The sequence below is a fragment of the Sorex fumeus genome, unplaced genomic scaffold, assembly GCF_029834395.1.
Source record: "Sorex fumeus unplaced genomic scaffold, SorFum_2.1 ptg000098l, whole genome shotgun sequence".
Taxonomy (NCBI): Eukaryota; Metazoa; Chordata; class Mammalia; order Eulipotyphla; family Soricidae; genus Sorex; species Sorex fumeus.
The window spans coordinates 6,818,506-6,836,728 of record NW_026606155.1 but is presented as its reverse complement, the minus strand read 5'-3'; the positions used below and the strand labels follow the sequence as shown (position 1 = coordinate 6,836,728).

Genomic DNA, 18,223 nt, shown 5'->3' with positions numbered 1-18,223 from the left:
CTGAGCCGGACCCAAGGGTGTAAATATCTGAGTCAAGACAGTCCAGGGGGCATGGCCCTTGCCTTGCAAGTGGCACCTCCCGGTTTGATCCAACACACCACACAGGGTTGCCCCCGTAAGCACCACCGGGTGTGGTCCTAGCCCGAACCCGCTAAATATAAGGAGGGGAGAAACAATACACCCGGTCAGGCGCTCGCTTTGCACGCAGCCAATCGGGGGTTCAATCCTGTGCACGGCCAGGTGTGACCCATAAACAGAATCCGGGTTCGGGGTATTTCGCGGTAAGCGAAGGCTCACTTCCAACTCAGACCTCACGCCAGAGCTCCAGGAAGCTTCCCGCGGAGTTTGTCCGGACAGGCCTTCATTTTCCCAAGGGGCGACTCAAACGAATGTGTGTGTGTGTATGTGTGTGTGTGTGTGTGTGTGTGTGTGTGTGTGTGTGTGTGTGTTGGGGGGAACGCGAAGAAGAAAAGAACACTTGAAAGGAAGGCAAGAGCTGTAGTACAGCGGCTAGGGCGTCTATCTTGCACGCGGCCCACCTGGGTTCGATCCACGGCATCCCATATGGTCCTCCCCTCGCCCCATCCTCTCCCTCCACCTCCCCAGCTCCGCAACTCAGGGGTAATTCCTGAGTGCAGAGCCACATTCATGACATCACCGGGTGTAACACACAAAGCCAAAAAAAAAAAGAAAAAAGAAAAAAAAATGAATAGAACAATGAGAGCTAGGGCGGGGAGGGGGGGAGCAGAGGAGGGGGAGTGATGTGGCGAGAAGCGCGCCCACCCGCCTCTCTCCCGGCGGCCAGCAGAGGTCGCCAGAGCGCGGGCGGCGCGGTAGCCGCAGCGCGCAGGCGCGGGCGCAGGCGCAGGCGCAGGCGCAGGCGCAAGCGCCGGCGCGCCGGCCGCTGGGGGCGGGTTACGCAGCTCGCGCGGCCTGAGTGGCGGCGGCTGGTGGCTGTGGAGACGAAGCCGGCGCCGGAGCCGCCGCCGCCGAGCGCCGCGCACTCTCCGAGTCCGTCGCCCGCCGCGCAACCATGGAGATCGGCACCGAGATCAGCCGCAAGATCCGGGTGAGGCCCGGCCGGGGCGGCGGGCGGGCGGGCGGGCAGCGGAGCGGGGCCCGGCCCGGCCCGGTCCGGACGCCGCGGCCTGCATTGGCCGCTGGGCGTTCCGGACAGGGCCGCGGGGCCGGCCCCTCACGGCTTCCTCCGCGGGGCGTCGCTGCGGCTGCGGGACCCCCGGGGGGCGCGGGGGGACGCGGCGGGGCCGGGGCTGGAGGGGGAGGGGGCGCCTCCCCGCCCCGCCCCCACCCGGCCTTGGCGGGGGGCCGCGTCGCTCACCCGCGCGCTTTCTCTCTCCCTCCCCTCCTCAGAGTGCCATTAAGGGGAAATTGCAGGAATTAGGAGCTTACGTGGGTAAGTTTGCTTTTTTTTTTTTTTGTTCTTATTATTTCTTTCCAAATTTTATCTATTTTTTTTCTTGGGGGGGGTCGTCTTTATTTATTTATTTTCTTCTTCTGGTCTGTGGATGTCGGGTTGGATAAGAAACGGCGTGCTTTCCTACCTCAGTTTCTCAGTTTGGATGTGGGTGCAGACCCTCCTTTTCCCCCTTCCCATCCTCCATCCTGCCTGCTAACTTGAAGCTCGCTGCGCTCCCTCGACCCCTTCCCCGCCCCGCCCCCCGCCCCCCAAGTCCCTCCTGGTCCCTGTCCCCATCCCCATCCCTGTCCCCCGCCACCGCGGCGGCGGCTGTCTGTGTCCACCTGGGGTTTTCCTGCCAGCGCTTCTGGGCCTTTGGGTTTTTCTCGGCGCCCTCCCTGGAGTCTTTTGTGGCTTTTTTTTTTCCCCCCTCAAATAAGGTTTTGTGTCTGTCATCCTTCCCCCCTCCACCCCCCCAAATCAATTCTTTCTTTAGCATCTTTGTTGCAGAATTATTTACGAATGACAAGTTCCAGCTTTTTCCGGGCTGTTTGCAAACTCCAGTCCTTGGGTCGGTGAGATTTTTGCACCGCCCCTCCCCCTTCCCCTCCCCCCCCTCCCTGTCCCCCTTCCCCGTCCCCCCTTCCCCTCCCCCTTCCTTTCCCTCGCCCTCCGGGTTCCCTCTTTTTCCCTTAACGTGTCCCCTTTATTGCAGTGCGGCCTCCTTTTCCCCCCTGGATTCTCTTAGGATTTAGGTGTTGAGTGTTTGACTTCTGGGCCCGGGCACCGCACTCAGTTCGGACGTGATGTTGGAGCACGCCCGGGACCCCCGGTCTCGGGTCAGAATTCAGTAGAGACTTGGTCTGAGGAAGGAAGGGCAGGGCAGGGCTGGGCAGTGCAGCGCAGCGCAGGTGGGGCATGGGCCTTCCCTAGCAGGAAGCCTGGGAAAGGTGAAAAACCTTTTATATTTTAATAGCTGGGGGTGGGGGGGGTCAGCGATGGATAAGCCCTTTATTTTGGGCCTCAAGGCTTGCATGGTGGGTGGCAAGTCTGGGGCTGGGGAAGGGTGGGAGGAACAGCAGGGACAACCCAGGGGAACACTAGGAGTGGGGATAAAAACCCCAGTTTCCCAGACTAAGGAAACTGAGGCTCTGCGTGTGCTTGCTTACTGAGGCAGATCTTAGGGCTTGAAGGCGCTGAGCATGTCCCCAGGGCTGGCACCTCTTGCGACTGGTACCTAACTGCCACTAATGACAGTGGGTCCAGGTGCCCTCGGGCCCAGGGTCTTCTTTCTCCAGGCAGGTCTGCTTGCAGAGAAATGTGGACAGATGCTTGATATTTGGGGGGGGGGGGGGAGTCACACCTGGCAATGCACAGGGGTTACTTCTGACTCTGTACTCAGGAATTACCACTGGCAGTGCTCAGGGGACCATATGGGATGCTGGGAATCGAACCGGCTCCGCCTCGTGCAAGGCGAATGCCCTACCCGCTGTGCTATTGCTCCAGCCCCAGATGCTTGACATTTTCACTGGCCACTCTTAGATTCTGTAAAAGCGGGTGTGTTGGGTATTTGGCAGACATTTTCTCAAAAGGGAGGAAGGAAAGTATGAATGGATGAATTAATTGTATTGACAAATTGACAAAAATGTAACAAAGTTTATTGCTATGGGGGCTGGGGGAGTTTGGGCTTGATTTGACCTAGTGGTGCTGGGGTGGGAGCGGTCAGAGTGGAATACACATACAAGAGGGGTTAAATCCAGAGTTAAATTATTGGTCCGAAGTTCAACGTTTAAGCAAAAATGAAAATTTTGTAATTTATTTATATATTTTTGGTCTTTCGGGTCACACCTGGTGGCACGTGGAGGTTACTCCTGGCTCTGCACTCAGTAATTACTCCTGATGTGGGTTGGGTGACCTTACAGGGGGGCCCGGGTTGAACCTGGCTCAGCCCCATGCAACGCAAACCCCCACTGTACCATCCATTTGACTTCAGAATTTTGGAAATTTTCTGTGTACCTTCATAATCTTGACACTTTACAAATAACTTTGAATTTCTCCTGCAATTAAAGTGATATTAAGGTGGTTCTACTATGATGTATAGTGAAATGTATCAGCATGCTGCAAACTCAGCCAGTATTTCTTTAAAGACCAATGCATGATGTTACCATTTTGGTTTTGTGCCACACCTGGCTATGGTCCTGGTTACTCCTGGTGGTGTTTAGGGGTACATCTGTGGTGCCTTAACAGAAATAGAACAGGTTTTGACTTCTTGCAAGCTACTGTTTTTGGACCTCACTCTGAGGTGCTCCTCTGGTGATGTAAAAGAGGATCATTTGGGTATAGGTATTGAACCCAGGAGTCTTACATGCAAAGCATGCACTTTAGCCCTTTCACGTTCTCCCTCACACCAACTATCTTTACTCTTTTGATTGGATATTAAACACTTATTCTTTTGTTTTTTTGCCTTTTTTGGGGGGGGGTCACACCCGGCGATGCACAGGGGTTACTCCTGGCTCAGCACTCAGGAGTTACTCCTGGTGGTGCTCAGGGGACCATATGGGATGCTGGGAATCGAACCCGGGTCGGCTGCATGCAAGGCAGACGCCCTACCCGCTGTGCTATCTCTCCAGCCCCTTATTCATTGTTTTTTCATAGGTATTTTTGGTTTAAAATTTTTACTATAAATTCTGTCAATGTAAATCGTGTAACATTTTAACTGAATTAAAAATTGGTATTTTTGTCTTTGTTTTTACACTTGGCTGTGCTCTGGACTTCTCTGCTCTGGGATTGAATCTGACTCTCCCACATGTAAAGCATGTTCTATTCTTTGTAACTATCTTCCTGGTTCTAAATTTTTTTTTTTTAATTGGATCGGGGAGTTAGTTCAAAGGTACTGGTGCTCAGGGGACCAGGGATCAAGTTCATTGACCACATTACAAGGCAAGCACTTTAACCTTTCCAGCCCCATAAATTGATATTTCAAAATTCAGTTTTAGTATCTAATATGGTAAATGGCAATACACATAAATAAGAATTTCTAGGAATTTTCAGTAACGTTGAAGAGTGTAAAAGAATTCATTCTGGTTCGAGAATTGCTTATTTACCACATGTTGGCCACATTTCATAATTGTCAGGATTGTTAGAAAATTTAAGAGATGTAAAACTTGAGCCTCAGAGATTAAAAGTGAAATAGGCTTGAGCCTCCTTTATTCATTCAACATTTGAATGCCAGTTGTGTGCCAGGAACTTGTTTTGGAACAAAATCTAATTCCATGGAAAAACCTTTTTTTAGAATTTTGTGCTTTCGGGAGTCATTGGTGGTTCTTTGAACCATATGGTGCCAGAGGTTGAACCCAGGGCTCCTGCACGTGAAGCATGTGCCCGGCCCTTTGAGCCTCTTTGCACCAGAACTTGAATTCTAGTTCACAGAAGTATGAAAGCATGTTGGTTGCACCTAAAGGTACTGGATAGTCACTGAAGCACAGCTAGAGTGACCCACCAGTATAATGCTGGGAGGAAACACCACTTAACCCCCACTCCAGGCATAGCCCCTGCCAAATAAAACTACACCGATAAAGCCTTGGTTACAAGTTACTGTAGTCCAGTGTAAAAATAATTAGTGAAAGTATGCATTTTATAATTTATAAAGTATTTTCATATATAGTCTAATTTATTCCAGAACACAGTGCGAGAATGGGGATGGCAGATTTCACTTTTTAATTTTTTTTTTTTAGTTGAATCACTGTGAGATAGATCCTCACAAAGCTCTTCGTGTTTAGGTTTCACTTGCACAGAGTTCCAACAACCCATCCCTCTACCAATGTACATTTCCCAGTACCACTGTCCCCAGGTTCCTTCCCATCACCCCCAACTCCCCTTTAATTACTTTTTTTTTTTTTTAAAAAAAGAAAGTGTGCCTGGGATAGAATCTATCTTAATAGATGCTCTCAACGGGACCCAGAATGATGGTACAGCAGCTAGGACATTTGTCTTGCACATAGCTGACCCAGCATTCCATATGCTCCCTCCCAATGCCCCCAGCACTGCCAGGAGTGATTCCTGAATGTAGAGCCAGGAAAAACTCAGCACAGCTGGTGACCTAAAAGCTCCCCACAAAATGCTCTCCACTGCTTGGCCACATCAAAGGGGTCCTGAATGGGTCAAGTAGAGCTGGTCAGGGAGCACATTTAAGACCCTTAAGAACTGGGATCTTCTGGGACCTTGCTTTTGGGGGGGGGATTGATTTTGATTTTTGGGCCATACCCAGCATTGTTCAGGGGTGACTCCTGGCTCTGCACTCAGGAGTCATTACTGGTGGCCTGGGGGAAATCATGGGATCTTGGGGATGGAACTAGGGTCGATGGCATGTAAGGCAAGCTCCCTACCTTCTGTATTATCTCTCCAGCCCAAAGTTTCTTTTTAAAAAGATTATTAAGTTTATTTAATTTGCCTTTTTAGGTCTCACCTGGTAGTACTCGGGTTACTCCTGGCTCTGCACTCAGGAATTACTCCTGGCAGTGCACAGGGGGCCATATGGAATGCTAAGTATCAAACCCAGGTTTGATCCCAGGTTGCAAGGCATGCTATCGCTCCAGCCTCCATATTTTTCTTAAGGCACCATGGTTAACAAAATTGTTCATTACAATTTCTTACATACAGTGTTCCAGCACTGATCCTGACACCATTGTTCCCTTCCCTCCACCATTGTTCCGGTTCCTTCCCATCCCATCACTTCCCAACCCCTTGGCTGGCATATAACAAATTTATTTCATATTACAAAACTTCAAGGAATCGCAAATGGAATTATCAGAAAGGAGTAAAGTCAATTAACATATGCACCTTGCATCACATGTTAGGAAGTTTGTCCTATCTTAAAAAGAAGCTCTGTCAATACTTATTGAAAAACTGGTTTCCAGGCTGTGAATCCCCCAGCCCCTATCATGTAAAACGAAACTTTGTATCCCTTCTTTAAATCTGAATGGATAGAATATCTTGGTGAGGTTTTCATTACTTTGAGCTTTTTACTATATCCTTATGTACTCTTCTGATTTACAGTCTTTTTTTGATCTACTGTATGCACAGGGCAGAGTGTTTGCCTTGCAGGCCGACCTGGGTTCGATTCCTCCATCCCTCTTGGAGAGCTGGGCAAGCAACCAAGAGTAACCCGCCTGCACAGCAGAGCCTGGCAAGCTACCTGGCGTATTCAGTATGCCAAAAACAGTAACAGGTCTCATGAGGGAGACGTTACTGGTGCCCGCTCCAGCAAATTGACGAACAGTGGGAGGGACAGTGCTACAGTGCTACTGTATGTACATCTTTTTTTTTTTTTCTTTTTGGGTCATACCCGCTAATGCTCAGGGGTTACTCCTGGCTTTGAACTCAAGAATTACTCCTTGGGGCTGGAGAGATAGCACAGCAGGTAGGGCGTTTGCCTTCCACGCGGCTGACCCCGGTTCGATTTCCAGCATCCCATATGGTCCCCTCAGCACCGCTAGGAGTAACTCCTGAGTGCAGAGCCAGGAGTACCCCTGTGCATCGCCAGGTGTGACCCAAAAAGCAAAAAAAAAAAAAGAATCACTCCTGGTGGTGCTTGGGAGACCATATGGGATGCTGGGAATCGAACCTGGGTAGGCCGCATGCAAGGCAAACGCCCCACCCGCTGTGCTATTGCTCCAGCCCCTGTATGTACATCTTTTAAGATCTTTGTAAGCTCCTTTTTTTCCATCCTGCTGCTTTCAATAGTCCATCACTTTGTTTTACTTCATTTTGAATTTAATATTAGTTTCTGAAAGTTTTCCTTATGGGGTTTTTGCGGGGATCCTTCAGGCCAATTAGACTTTGGTGCCTGTATTCCTCAATTGTGGGAAAATTTTGAATTAACTACTGTTTCTTCATTACAGCTGCCTTCCATTTCTTCAGGGACTCCTATGATTCTTATATTGTTCTGTCTGCTGTCTGAGCTCACTCAGTAGGTCTGATATTCTGTACTCTTTTTTTTTTTTTTCTTTTTTCTTTTTGCTTTTTGGGTCACATCCAGTAATGCTCAATGGTTACTCCTGGCTCTGGACTCTGGAATTACTCCTGGTGGTGGTTGGGGGACCATATGGGATGGTGGGAATGGAACTCGGATTGTCTGTATGCAAGGCAAACACCCTACCCGCTGTAATATACTATTTCTTCGGCCCCTCAAAATTTTTTTTTGGGTTACATGTGGCGATGCACAGGGATTGCTCCTGGCTGTGCACTCAGGAATTACCTCTGTTGGTGCTCAGGGGACCATATAGGAGGCTGGGAATCAAACACGGGTTGGCCTCGTGCAAGGCAAATGCCCTACCCGCTGTGCTATTGCTCCAGTGCCTCAATTTTTTTTTTTTTAAATTGAATCATAGTGAGATACACATTCACAAAGTTGTTCATGATTGGGTTTCAGTCCTATAATGTTCCAACACCTGTCCCTTCACCAGTATATGTTTCCCATCACCATTATTTTCAGTTTCCCTCCCACCTCCCCCCCGCCTACGTCTATTTTTATGCTGTACCTTTTTTTTTCAAACTTATTTTATAATTTCTTCTCTTTCCCAGTGGTTTCCTTCTCCTCACCTTGGAGCTCTTTGATCTTTTGCTCAGTTGATGCTAATCTACTGTTGAGCTTCTATGAGTTCTTTTGTTTTGGGGCCACACCCAGCAGTGCTCAGGGCAGGCTTCTGGCACAGGGATAACTCCTGGTGCAGCTCAGGTGAGATGGTTCCATGTGGGATGCCAAGGATTGAATCAGCAATACAAGTGTCCTACCTGCTATACTATCACTCTGGCGCCTTCTATTGGGTTTGCTTTATTTTGGTTTTTGGATCACACCTGGTGGTGCTCAGAATTAGGTCTTGGTTCTGCACTCAGGAATCACTCCTGGTGGCGCTAAAGGGACCATGTTGGGGTTCAAACCGGGGTCTGCTGTGTGCAAGGCAAGCACCTTACCCACTTTTATCTGTGGCTCCTCTGTTGAGTTACCTAGCATGCTCTTCATTTCTAATTATAGTTTTCTTAACTTCAGCTCATACTTTCTTGTGCTTTGCTGACTACCTGTGACATTGTTTCTTTGAGCTCATGAAATATCTTCATCTTGGGGTCAATAAAGACATTGGCCATTTACTGAATTGGTTGGTGGAGTCTTCAGTCAGTTTTCAGTCATACTGTTTTCGCTTAATGAGCTTGTTGGGCTACTAATGTGTTTTCCTCATCGGTTTTCTGGTGTCTTCATAGTTAGATCACCTGGAAGATGCTGAGGGATTAGGCTGGAGATTGCCCATCCTCACCAAATGCCTAGAAGCATTGTATGATTTGTTGAGTAGATCTGTATGCAACCGCATAGGCCACCCCAAGTAGGGAGGGGATCTGTCTGCAGTTCAGGAGTAGGCAGCCGCAGCTTCACATGGAGTGGTGGAGCTGCAGGCAGAAAGTCCTGGCAAAGTATCTTGAGAACATGGGCTTCACATTTGTTGTTCCCTAGTGGTCTCGCAGAGCCTGATTCCCAGCTCTCCTCCCTTCCTCATGTTGATTTAGTAAACAGAGGTCACCTTTACATTGTATTTGAAATAAAGGTGAATAAGGATCACAGCTATAACACAGTGGTAGGAAATGTTTTGAATATGTGCTGGGTTCCCGTATCAGCTTCAAAAAATAAAAGTATATGTCATACATTTTGGGCTGGAGCGATAGCACAGCGGTAGGACGTTTGCCTTGTATGCAGCCGGCCGACCGAGCTGGGTTCGATTCCTCCGCCCCTCTCGGAGAGCCCTGCAAGCTACTGAGAGTATTTCGCCCGCACAGCAAAGCCTGGAAAGCTACCCATGACACATTCAATATGCTAAACACAGTAACAGCAAGTCTCATGATGGAGACGTTACTGGGCCTGCTCGAGCAAATCGATGAACAATGGGAGGACAGTGCTACAGTGCTACGTCATACATCTTAATTTTTTGTATTTTGGGGGTACATCTGGCTCAGTGGCTACTCCTGTTTCCATCCTTGGGGGTTGTTCCCATTGGGGTGACCATGCTATATCAGGGATTGAACCTGGGGTTTCCATGCAAGGTTTAAATTCCTGGGATGAGCAAATAATACAGTGGGTACGGTGCTTGCCTTGCATGCCACTGACCTGGGTTTGGTCCCTGGCAACCCCTGTGGTCCCCCAGCATTGCCAGAGTAATTACTGAGTGTTGAAACAGGGGTAAGCCCTGACTACCACTGTTCGTTCCCCCCTTACCCCTCAGCACCTGTAAAAAACAAAGCATACATTTCATCTGAGTTATCTTCCCAACTTAAAATTAATCTTGTTAGAAGTTTTAAATAATGTAGACTTTAATTGTGGCCCTAAGTTTAATTGATGGTGTTGCAGTTTTGCTAAACTAAGCAGTTATAATCTCTTTTATCAAGCATAAAGGTGTGCTTGAGAAATAATTATTTAGAAATATAAACACAAACTAATTGAAAGTTACTATACTTGAGAACTTTTTTTTTTAAAATGTGGAAGCATCTCTGAATTAGTGAACTTTAAAAAACCCAAGACTCTCCCAAGTTTAGTATTATAATTCAAAATATTTAATAACAATTGGGCAGTTATTTCTAATTATTATTTTTTATAAAGCAAATTTTTTGTTTTGGGGCTGTACTTGGCAGTGTTCGGGGCTTACTTCTGGCTCTGCACTCATTGATAACTCCTGGTGGGCTCAGGGGACCATATGGGGTACTGGAGATTGAACCTGGGTTGACTGCGCAAAGCAAGTGCCCTACCTGCTGTCCTATTTCTCGGCCCCTATTCATAATTTTTATCCTTTATCCTTTGGAACGAAGAGAGAAGAAACTTGTTTGGCATAATTCCAGTAGAACTGAGATTTTTCAAGTAAGTGATTTCTAAGCAAAGGAAAGTATTGGGTAAAACCTAAAAATTTTTTTGTATACTTTTCCTTTTTAACTAGATGAAGAACTTCCTGATTACATTATGGTGATGGTAGCCAACAAGAAAAGTCAGGACCAAATGACAGAGGACCTATCCCTGTTTCTAGGGAACAACACCATTCGATTCACCGTATGGTATGTTTCTGAATATTTTAACTTTCAGCCCAAAATTTGAGATGTCAGAATAGGCATTTCTTCTGAAAAAATGTGGTGGATGGGCCATATTCAACAGTGTTCTGGGGCTGTCCTGGCTTAGACGTGATCTCCGGCAGTATTCAGGGGACCATATGCAATCCTGGGGATTTGAACCAGGTTCACGGCCGCTGCCACTGCATGTAAGGCAAGTGCCTTACCCATCCCAGACCATCTCTCCAGTCCTGAAAAAAGGTCTTGACAAATGAGTCAGGATCATTGTGGAGAGGCAGTTGTGGATGAGAGAATACACCTTCTGGAACTATACTGCCAAGAGTGCATCCTGAATCTGCTTCTTGACTTTTTTCTTCATCTGTACATTGGAAAGAGAAAGTCACCTATGTAGAATTGTTGTGAGGATTAAATCTACTAACATATGTAATATGCATGTAACCGTGCTCAGCCCATAATAGTTCTTTAGCATATTAACTATTGTTGAATTTCTTTTGAAAACCTTGTAAACTTTTGCATCTAATCCTTTCTCTAAAATCAGTTAGTTTTTTTTTTTTCCCCTCATCTATTCCTTTCTCTAACGAAAACCAATCACAGAAATTTTTATTTTGCTTTTTGGGTCACACCCGGCTATGCACAGGGATTACTTCTGGCTCTGCACTCAGGAATTACTCCTGGTGGTGCTCAGGGGACCATATGGGATGCTGGGAATCGAACCCGGGTCAACCGCGTGCAAGGCAAACACCCTACCCGCTGTGCTATTGCTTCAGCCCCAATCACAGATTTTTAAAAAATAATTTTTGGGTAGGGTGCTTTGGGCCAAACCCAACACTGCTTGGGACTATTTCCAGCTCAGTGCTTGGATGGGCAGTTTGGTGCTAGGGATCGAACTGGGGTAGCCTGTGTGCAAGGAAACTACTTTAACCTCTATTATTATATGGCACCTTTAGGTATATTTTGGACTAGATTGATGTTCTAAATTGCTTTCTCTGTTGACTTAAAGCTTAGGAGCAGCTAGGTTATTATGGTTAAGATTGCTTAGCAGTTGTAAAAGTGTAGAACTTTTTAAAGGCTTGGTATTTTTAAATTGGCAGCATTGGGGCTGGAGAGAGTCTAGGGGTTAAGGTATTTATGTGCCTTGCATGCTGCTGACCTTGATTTGAACCCCAGCATCGTGTGTTCCCCTGAACACTGCTAGGGGGTCGGGGTCCTGACAATTTAGAGCCTGTGTCCTAGTACTCTGTTCACTTGGTCAAAAATTACTGGGGGTGGGGTTACCCTGGGCAGCCTCTGCACTGTTTGGGAGACAGATTCCCTGCATATTAAAAACAAAACAAAAATAGGCCACTTTGGGGGAAGAGGCTGGGGGTCATGGAAGCAAGAGAAAGAGCAGGCTAAGAAACACATGCAAGGCATGCTTTGCATGTGGGAAGTCTGGGTTGATCCCTGGTACTACTGCAAGACCCCTGGACACCACCAGTGTGACCCCCACCTCCCCAAACAAAGGCAAGTAGAAATTAAGTAGAAATAAATATAATTTTCTATATTCTTTTTCAAAGCACATGTGCTTTTGTATTATCTTTCCAGCCTCCATTTAGTTTTGGGGTTACATCTGGTGTTCTCAGGGCTTACTCCTGGTGCTCTGCTCAGGGATCAGTCATGGCAGGCTTGGGGTACTTTATGGGATACTGGGGATTGAGCCCGGGTAATTGCTCTTACCCATTATATGATTGTCCCAATCCTAATTTTCTTTCTTTAGACCACATCCAATAGGATTGGGCCTCCTCAGCTCCATTGTTATAATGCTTAGGGAACCACGTGATTTCAGGGAGTGAGCCTGACCTCTCTTATGAAATGTCATCTCTTTCTTACTTATTTAATTACAACTGGCACTGTGTTGGAGGTCACTCCCTGCACTGCTTAGGGGACTATGCAGTGCCAGGGATCAAACTGGGGCCTTTTGCAGGCAAAACATGTGCTCAGCTTGTTTGCTATCTCTGTGACCCCTTTATTTAAAAATTTTTGGGGATCTGAGAGTAGTACAGTGGATTGTCATGTACTTGTTTTGCACCTGGCTAACCCAGGCTTGATCCTTGCCACCACTACGGTCTCCAGGCATCACAAGGAGTTATCACTGGGTACAGAGCAAGGAGTAAGCCCTAAGCACTACCAGATGTGTTCTAAAAATCAAATGAACTTTTAGGGCTGGAGTGATTGTACAGTAGGGTTTTTGTCTTGCATATGGCCGACCTGGGTTTAATCCCCAGCACACCATATGGTTCCCCAAGCACCGCCAGGAGTGATACCTGAGTGCAGAGCCAGGAGTAAGCCCTGAGCACAGTTGGGTATGGCCTAACCCCCCCATCAAACTTGTTTTGGGTTTTGGGCCATACCCAGCATTGCTCAGTAACTAGTCCTTACAGAGTTCTTGAAAGCCAGGGATTGATCCTAGGTCTCCTGCATACAGTGCTGTGCTCCATTCCGTTGTAGTCCTGTCTTCTGCCCGGTCCACTTTTTCTGGGGGGAGGGCATCACACACAGCGATGCTCAGGGGTTGCTCCTGGCTCTGCACTCAGGAAGTACTTGTGGCAGCAGTGCTCAGCGTGCTGGGATGCATATGGGATGCTGGGGATAGAACTCTGGTTGGCCGCATGCAAGGCAAACACCCTACCCAGTGTAGTATCACTCCGGCCCCCTGTTCCACGTTCTTTTATGACCTGACTTTCTCTGAAATCATTGCATTGGAAACTTGATGGATTATTTTGAAAAATTTCTTATACAGACGGCTAGTTGAATTTGAATTTAAATGATGCAAGTGATGGTGTCTGTGTTGTATCATATTTCTTTTCCAAAGTATTACTTGACACCAGCCCAAACTATTCTGTTTCTTTGGAGTTCTGTAATAATTATCCTTGGGGAATGGCAATTGACTGGCTTTTAATTTCCTATTGGTGGTGGGAGAGCCAGGGTTGTCACAGGCAATTCTTGTCCAACCTGACTGGTTATTCAGTGGAAAGACTGAAAGTTGTACTGTTCTACGCCCTGTGATGCTACCCAGCAGCTTTAGAGGATCTCCAGGGCGGTACCTGGCAGTACTCAGGAGACTGGTGTCATGGATGAAACCAATATAGCCACCAATATGCCTTACCTCCTTTACTGTCTCTCCAGCTTTTAAAATTCTTTTCTTGGCTTTTTTTTTTTGCACCCCTCTCCCCTTTTATTTTCCCTCCCCCTTTCCCTGCTCTACTCTCTGTTCTTGAGCTCAGCAGGGTATCATGTGCAAGGCAGGTACTCTTTATCACTGAGCTACATTCCTGGTCCTGTGACTGGGTTTTGAGTAAAATGTCATGATTTTCTGTTTTTTTAGGAGGCATGGCCTCTTGGAAGAACTATGAGGCAAATTTATTTTGTACATAAACTAAGATAGGTTATATTATAAGCAAGGTTGTAGTCTGTGTATCCTTATAGCATTAGTTTTGACAATAGTAGTACAATGAAGTGATAGTACATTTTGAGATGATCAGTTTTACACTTTTTAGAAATTAGTTGTCTCAGAAACTATATGATAGAATAAATATAAATTGTACTTATTGAATGGTTTAATAATAACGTGAAACTCAATACCTCTTAGGCATTAAGTACATTTTGTCAGTATATATCTGAAGAATAATTTGGAGTGTCATCACATTTAGAATGGCAGCTGAAATAAAATTTTTCTTTATTAAAAACTTTTTTTTCTTTTAGGCTTCATGGTGTATTAGATAAACTTCGCTCTGTTACAACTGGTAAGATAAAATCTGGATAGTTTGGGAATTTAATATAACTTATGGTTGTTTTCTTTCCAATTTTTTGGGGGGTAAGGGGGGCACACTCTGTAATGCTTAGGGGTTACTCCTGGTGGTGCTAACCCCAGGTAAGCTGTGTCCCTTGCAAACAAGCGCCTTACCTGCTGTACTATAAAGACAGAGGTTTCTAAGGTTTGTTTTTTTTTTTTTTTTTTTTTTTTTGCGTTTGGACCACACCTGGGAGTGCTCAGGGCTTACTCCTGGCTCTGTATTCAGGAATCACTCCTGGTGTACTTGGGGACCATATAGGTTGCCGGAGATTGAGTGGGTTGTCTGTGTGCAAGACAAATGCTTTACTTGCTGTACTACTCTCTGACTATTTTGATTTTGGTCCACATCTGGCAATGCTCAAGATTATTACTAATGATGCTTGGGTTGGAATGGGGGACGATGTGATGCTGGGGATCAAATCCAGGCCTCTTGTATGCAAAGCATGTGCTTGAGCTTGTTCAGGTCTCTCTCTTACTCTAATTTTTGTTTTGTCTTGGGAAGAAAACAACTTTGAAAACAATTTGCGCTTTAAATGAATTTACCTATTAAGATCAGTACATTAAACAAGAGAAGGGTGATTACATCTTTTTTGGGGGTGGTGGTGGGGGTGCCATTGGGCCACATCTGACTGTGCTCAGGGCTTACTCCTGGGTCTGCTCAGGGATCATTCCTAGCAGAGTTTGTAGGATCGTATGTGTTGTTGGAGATCAAGTCAGGGTTGGCTGTGTGCATGGCAGGCACCTTACTGTGCTATCTCTGGCCTCATATCTTAAGAAAATTTAGATGTGTATGAAAGGATGTTTCAGTATTCATATGCTTAAAATTATTTAGAAATGCAGTATTAGTAATACAGTAATTTATTCACCTTATGTATTACTATGTGTGGGGTAATAGTTAACCTTTTAAAATGCGTTGGTAGTACATGTGTTGCTTTTAAATTGGTGATAGTTTAAACATAAAAGAAGGTTTTAGGTAGTAAAAACAGCTTAAAAGTTCTCTATTTGCTTTCTAGATCCCTCTAGTTTAAAGTCTTCTGACACCAACATCTTTGATAGTAATGTGCCTTCAAATAAGAGCACTTTCAGTCGAGGAGATGAGAGAAGGCACGAAGCTACAGTGCCACCCCTTGCAGTTTCTAGCTCTAGATCTGAAAAAAGAGATTCCAGAGTTTCTGCAAGTTCACAGGAGCAGAAAACCACTAATGTCAGGTATAAAATAATGCCTGTGTAAATGAGTGTTGTGTTTGTGTGTGTGTGTGAGAGAGAGAGAGATTGAGAGAGAGATATTTAGTTTTTATATCTTTAATTTGCTGTATTCTGCAGACTTTGGAAGAATTGAAGTGAGGTTGAGCATTTTTCTTTCTTTTTCTTATGGGGCATGGATTTTGGGCCAGAGTTGGTGGGGCTCAGGGTTTGCTTCTAGCTTTGTGCTGGGGGGTTGTGGCAGTGCTTGCAGTACTTTGAGATGCCGGGGATTCACGTAGGCCTCTTATATGCAGTGTGTGTGCTGAACCTGAACTATATCTTTCTTTTTATTGTCTTGGGGAGGGGTCACAGCTTGCTGTGCCTAGGCCTACCTCAGGCCTGGTGCTTGTGAGTTGCTCCTGATGGTGCTCAGTGTGACATCAGAAATTGTGTCACACTTATGAGGGAAACACTTCATCACAGAGAGTCACATTCCTGGTGGACTTCTTATTTTGTTTTGGTTCACACTTGGAGGTGCTCAGTGCTTACTCCTTACTCAGTTCAGAGATTACTCCTGGAGGTGCTTGGGGTATACCATATGTGGTGCCAAGTATCAAACCCAGGGTGGCCACATGTAAGGCAAGCAAATACCTACCTGTTATACTAAGTACTTTTTTTTGGTGGGGGCCATCTCTGGCAGTGCTCAGAACTTAATTCTGGCAGGCTTGGTGGGGGGAACCACATGTGATGCTGGGAATTGAACCCTTGTTGACTGTGTGCAAATCAAGTGCTCTACCCACTGTACTGTCACTTGGGCCCCAGTACTCTTAATCTTGATATAATTTGTGTGTTGTTTCAAATAGACAGAGTTATGATGATGGAGCTGCAACCCGGCTAATGTCAACCGTGAAACCTCTGAGGGAACCAGCACCCTCTGAAGATGTCATTGATATTAAGCCAGAACCAGATGATCTCATTGATGAAGACCTCAATTTTGTACAAGAGAATCCCTTATCTCAGAAAAAACCTACAGTGACACTTACATACAGTTCTTCTCGTCCTTCTATTGAAATTTATCGACCACCTGCAAGTCGAAATGCAGATAGTAGTACTCATTTAAATAGATTTCAATTTCAACAGCAGCAGAACAGTATTCATGCTGCCAAGCAACTTGATGTACAGAACAGCCGGGTATATGAAACAGGACGTTTATGTGAACCAGAAGTGCTTAACAGCTTAGAAGAGACTTACAGTCCCTTTTTCAGAAACAACTCAGAAAAAATGAATATTGAGGTTTGTATGTGCTTTAAATTAGTAAGTTTTATTTACTTTTTGTGGTCCTGTGATTTGAACTCAAGGCCTCACGTATGCAATCACTCTCTGGTGAGCTATACCCCCAACTAAAATTAGTGTTTTTGTTTTTTGCTTTATTTTTTTTTTCTTTTTAAATTTGGACTATACCCAGTGTTACTCAGGGTTTATTCCTGGCTTCCTCAGGGATCACTCTTGGTATTGCTTGGGGACTGCTGTGGTACCAGGTATTTTTTTTTTCTTTTTGGGTCACACCCAGCGATGCACAGGGGTTATTCCTGGCTCATGCACTTAGGAATTACTCCTGGCGGTGCTCGGGGGACCATATGGGATGCTGGGAATCGAACCCGGGGTTGGCTGCGTGCACGGCAAACACCCTACCCGCTGTGCTATTGCTCCAGCCCCGGTACCAGGTATTGATTTGGGTTGATGGCATGCAAGGCAAGTTGCCTACTCAATGCACTGTCTTTCTGGTCAGAAAATTAGCAGTTTTTGATACTTAAATATACAAATGCTCAGTGTACTGTTCAGTAGGTCATCTCAACCAGATTTCCCTTCTATCACTGACTTCTACAGATACTTTATATCTTGATTAGTTTTTTTCTGAGCTATTAATATTTGAGATGGTTTTAATTCCCCATATCATTTTGAGAGAGGTTTTAGGTTGATCTTAGAGGATAGCACAGCGGGTACGGCGTTTGCCTTATACCCGGCTGACCAGGGCGACCCGAGTTTGATTCCTCCGCCCCTCTTGGAGAGCCCGGCAAGCTACAGAGAGTATTTTGCCCGCACGGCAAAGCCTGGCAAGCTACCTGTGACGTATTCAATATGCCAAACACAGTAATGTGTCGACTTTACTGGGCCCGCTCGAGCAAATCGATGAACAACGGGAGGACAGTGCAGTGCAGTTACTACAGTAAACTAACTCCATATTACTAATTTCCTTAGGAGTGTTACATGCTGTTTATAAGGGAATGGAAGGCTCTGATTGCCTAAAAGTTGACTATGGAATACTAATATTTTTTTGAAAGAAACTTGGAAGTATATGTATTTAAAATTTTACATAAAAGTGTATGCATTAGGGTTCCAGAGATAGTATAGCAGGCAGGTTGCCTGTCTTACATGCGGCTGACCTAGGTTCAATTTTCAGATCTCGTATGGTCTCTAGAGGATTGCCAGGAGTGATTCCTGAGTGCAGAGCCAGGAGTAAGCTGTAGGTGTGGCCCCAAATATATATATGTATATATGTGTATATACACATTAAATATGCATAAAGAAAATTAAATCACATAATGAGGGGTTGTGGAGAGAGCACAAGGGCTAAGGCACTTGTCTTGTATGTGAATGATCCTGGTTCACAGTCCTCAGTACCGTGTACA

General features: G+C 45.8%; 1 protein-coding gene across 9 annotated transcripts in view; it reads left to right on the top strand.

The window, feature by feature from the left end:
* The first annotated feature begins 899 nt into the window (after positions 1-899).
* The window catches only part of ZC3H14 (zinc finger CCCH-type containing 14), a 58,201-nt gene continuing 40,877 nt past the window's right edge, over positions 900-18,223 (top strand). For 4 of the 9 annotated variants that reach the window (XM_056133715.1, XM_056133709.1, XM_056133711.1 and 1 more), the window contains exons 1-6: positions 900-1,069; positions 1,372-1,414; positions 10,390-10,504; positions 14,258-14,298; positions 15,362-15,557; positions 16,397-16,826. In XM_056133715.1, coding sequence (XP_055989690.1) covers positions 1,034-1,069; positions 1,372-1,414; positions 10,390-10,504; positions 14,258-14,298; positions 15,362-15,557; positions 16,397-16,826 — 861 coding nt within the window. In that variant the 5' untranslated portion in view covers positions 900-1,033. Of the gene's footprint in view, positions 1,070-1,371; positions 1,415-10,389; positions 10,505-14,257; positions 14,299-15,361; positions 15,558-16,393; positions 16,827-18,223 lie in introns of all 9 variants that reach the window. The other 5 variants (XM_056133713.1, XM_056133708.1, XM_056133710.1 and 2 more) reach the window with 2 other exon arrangements.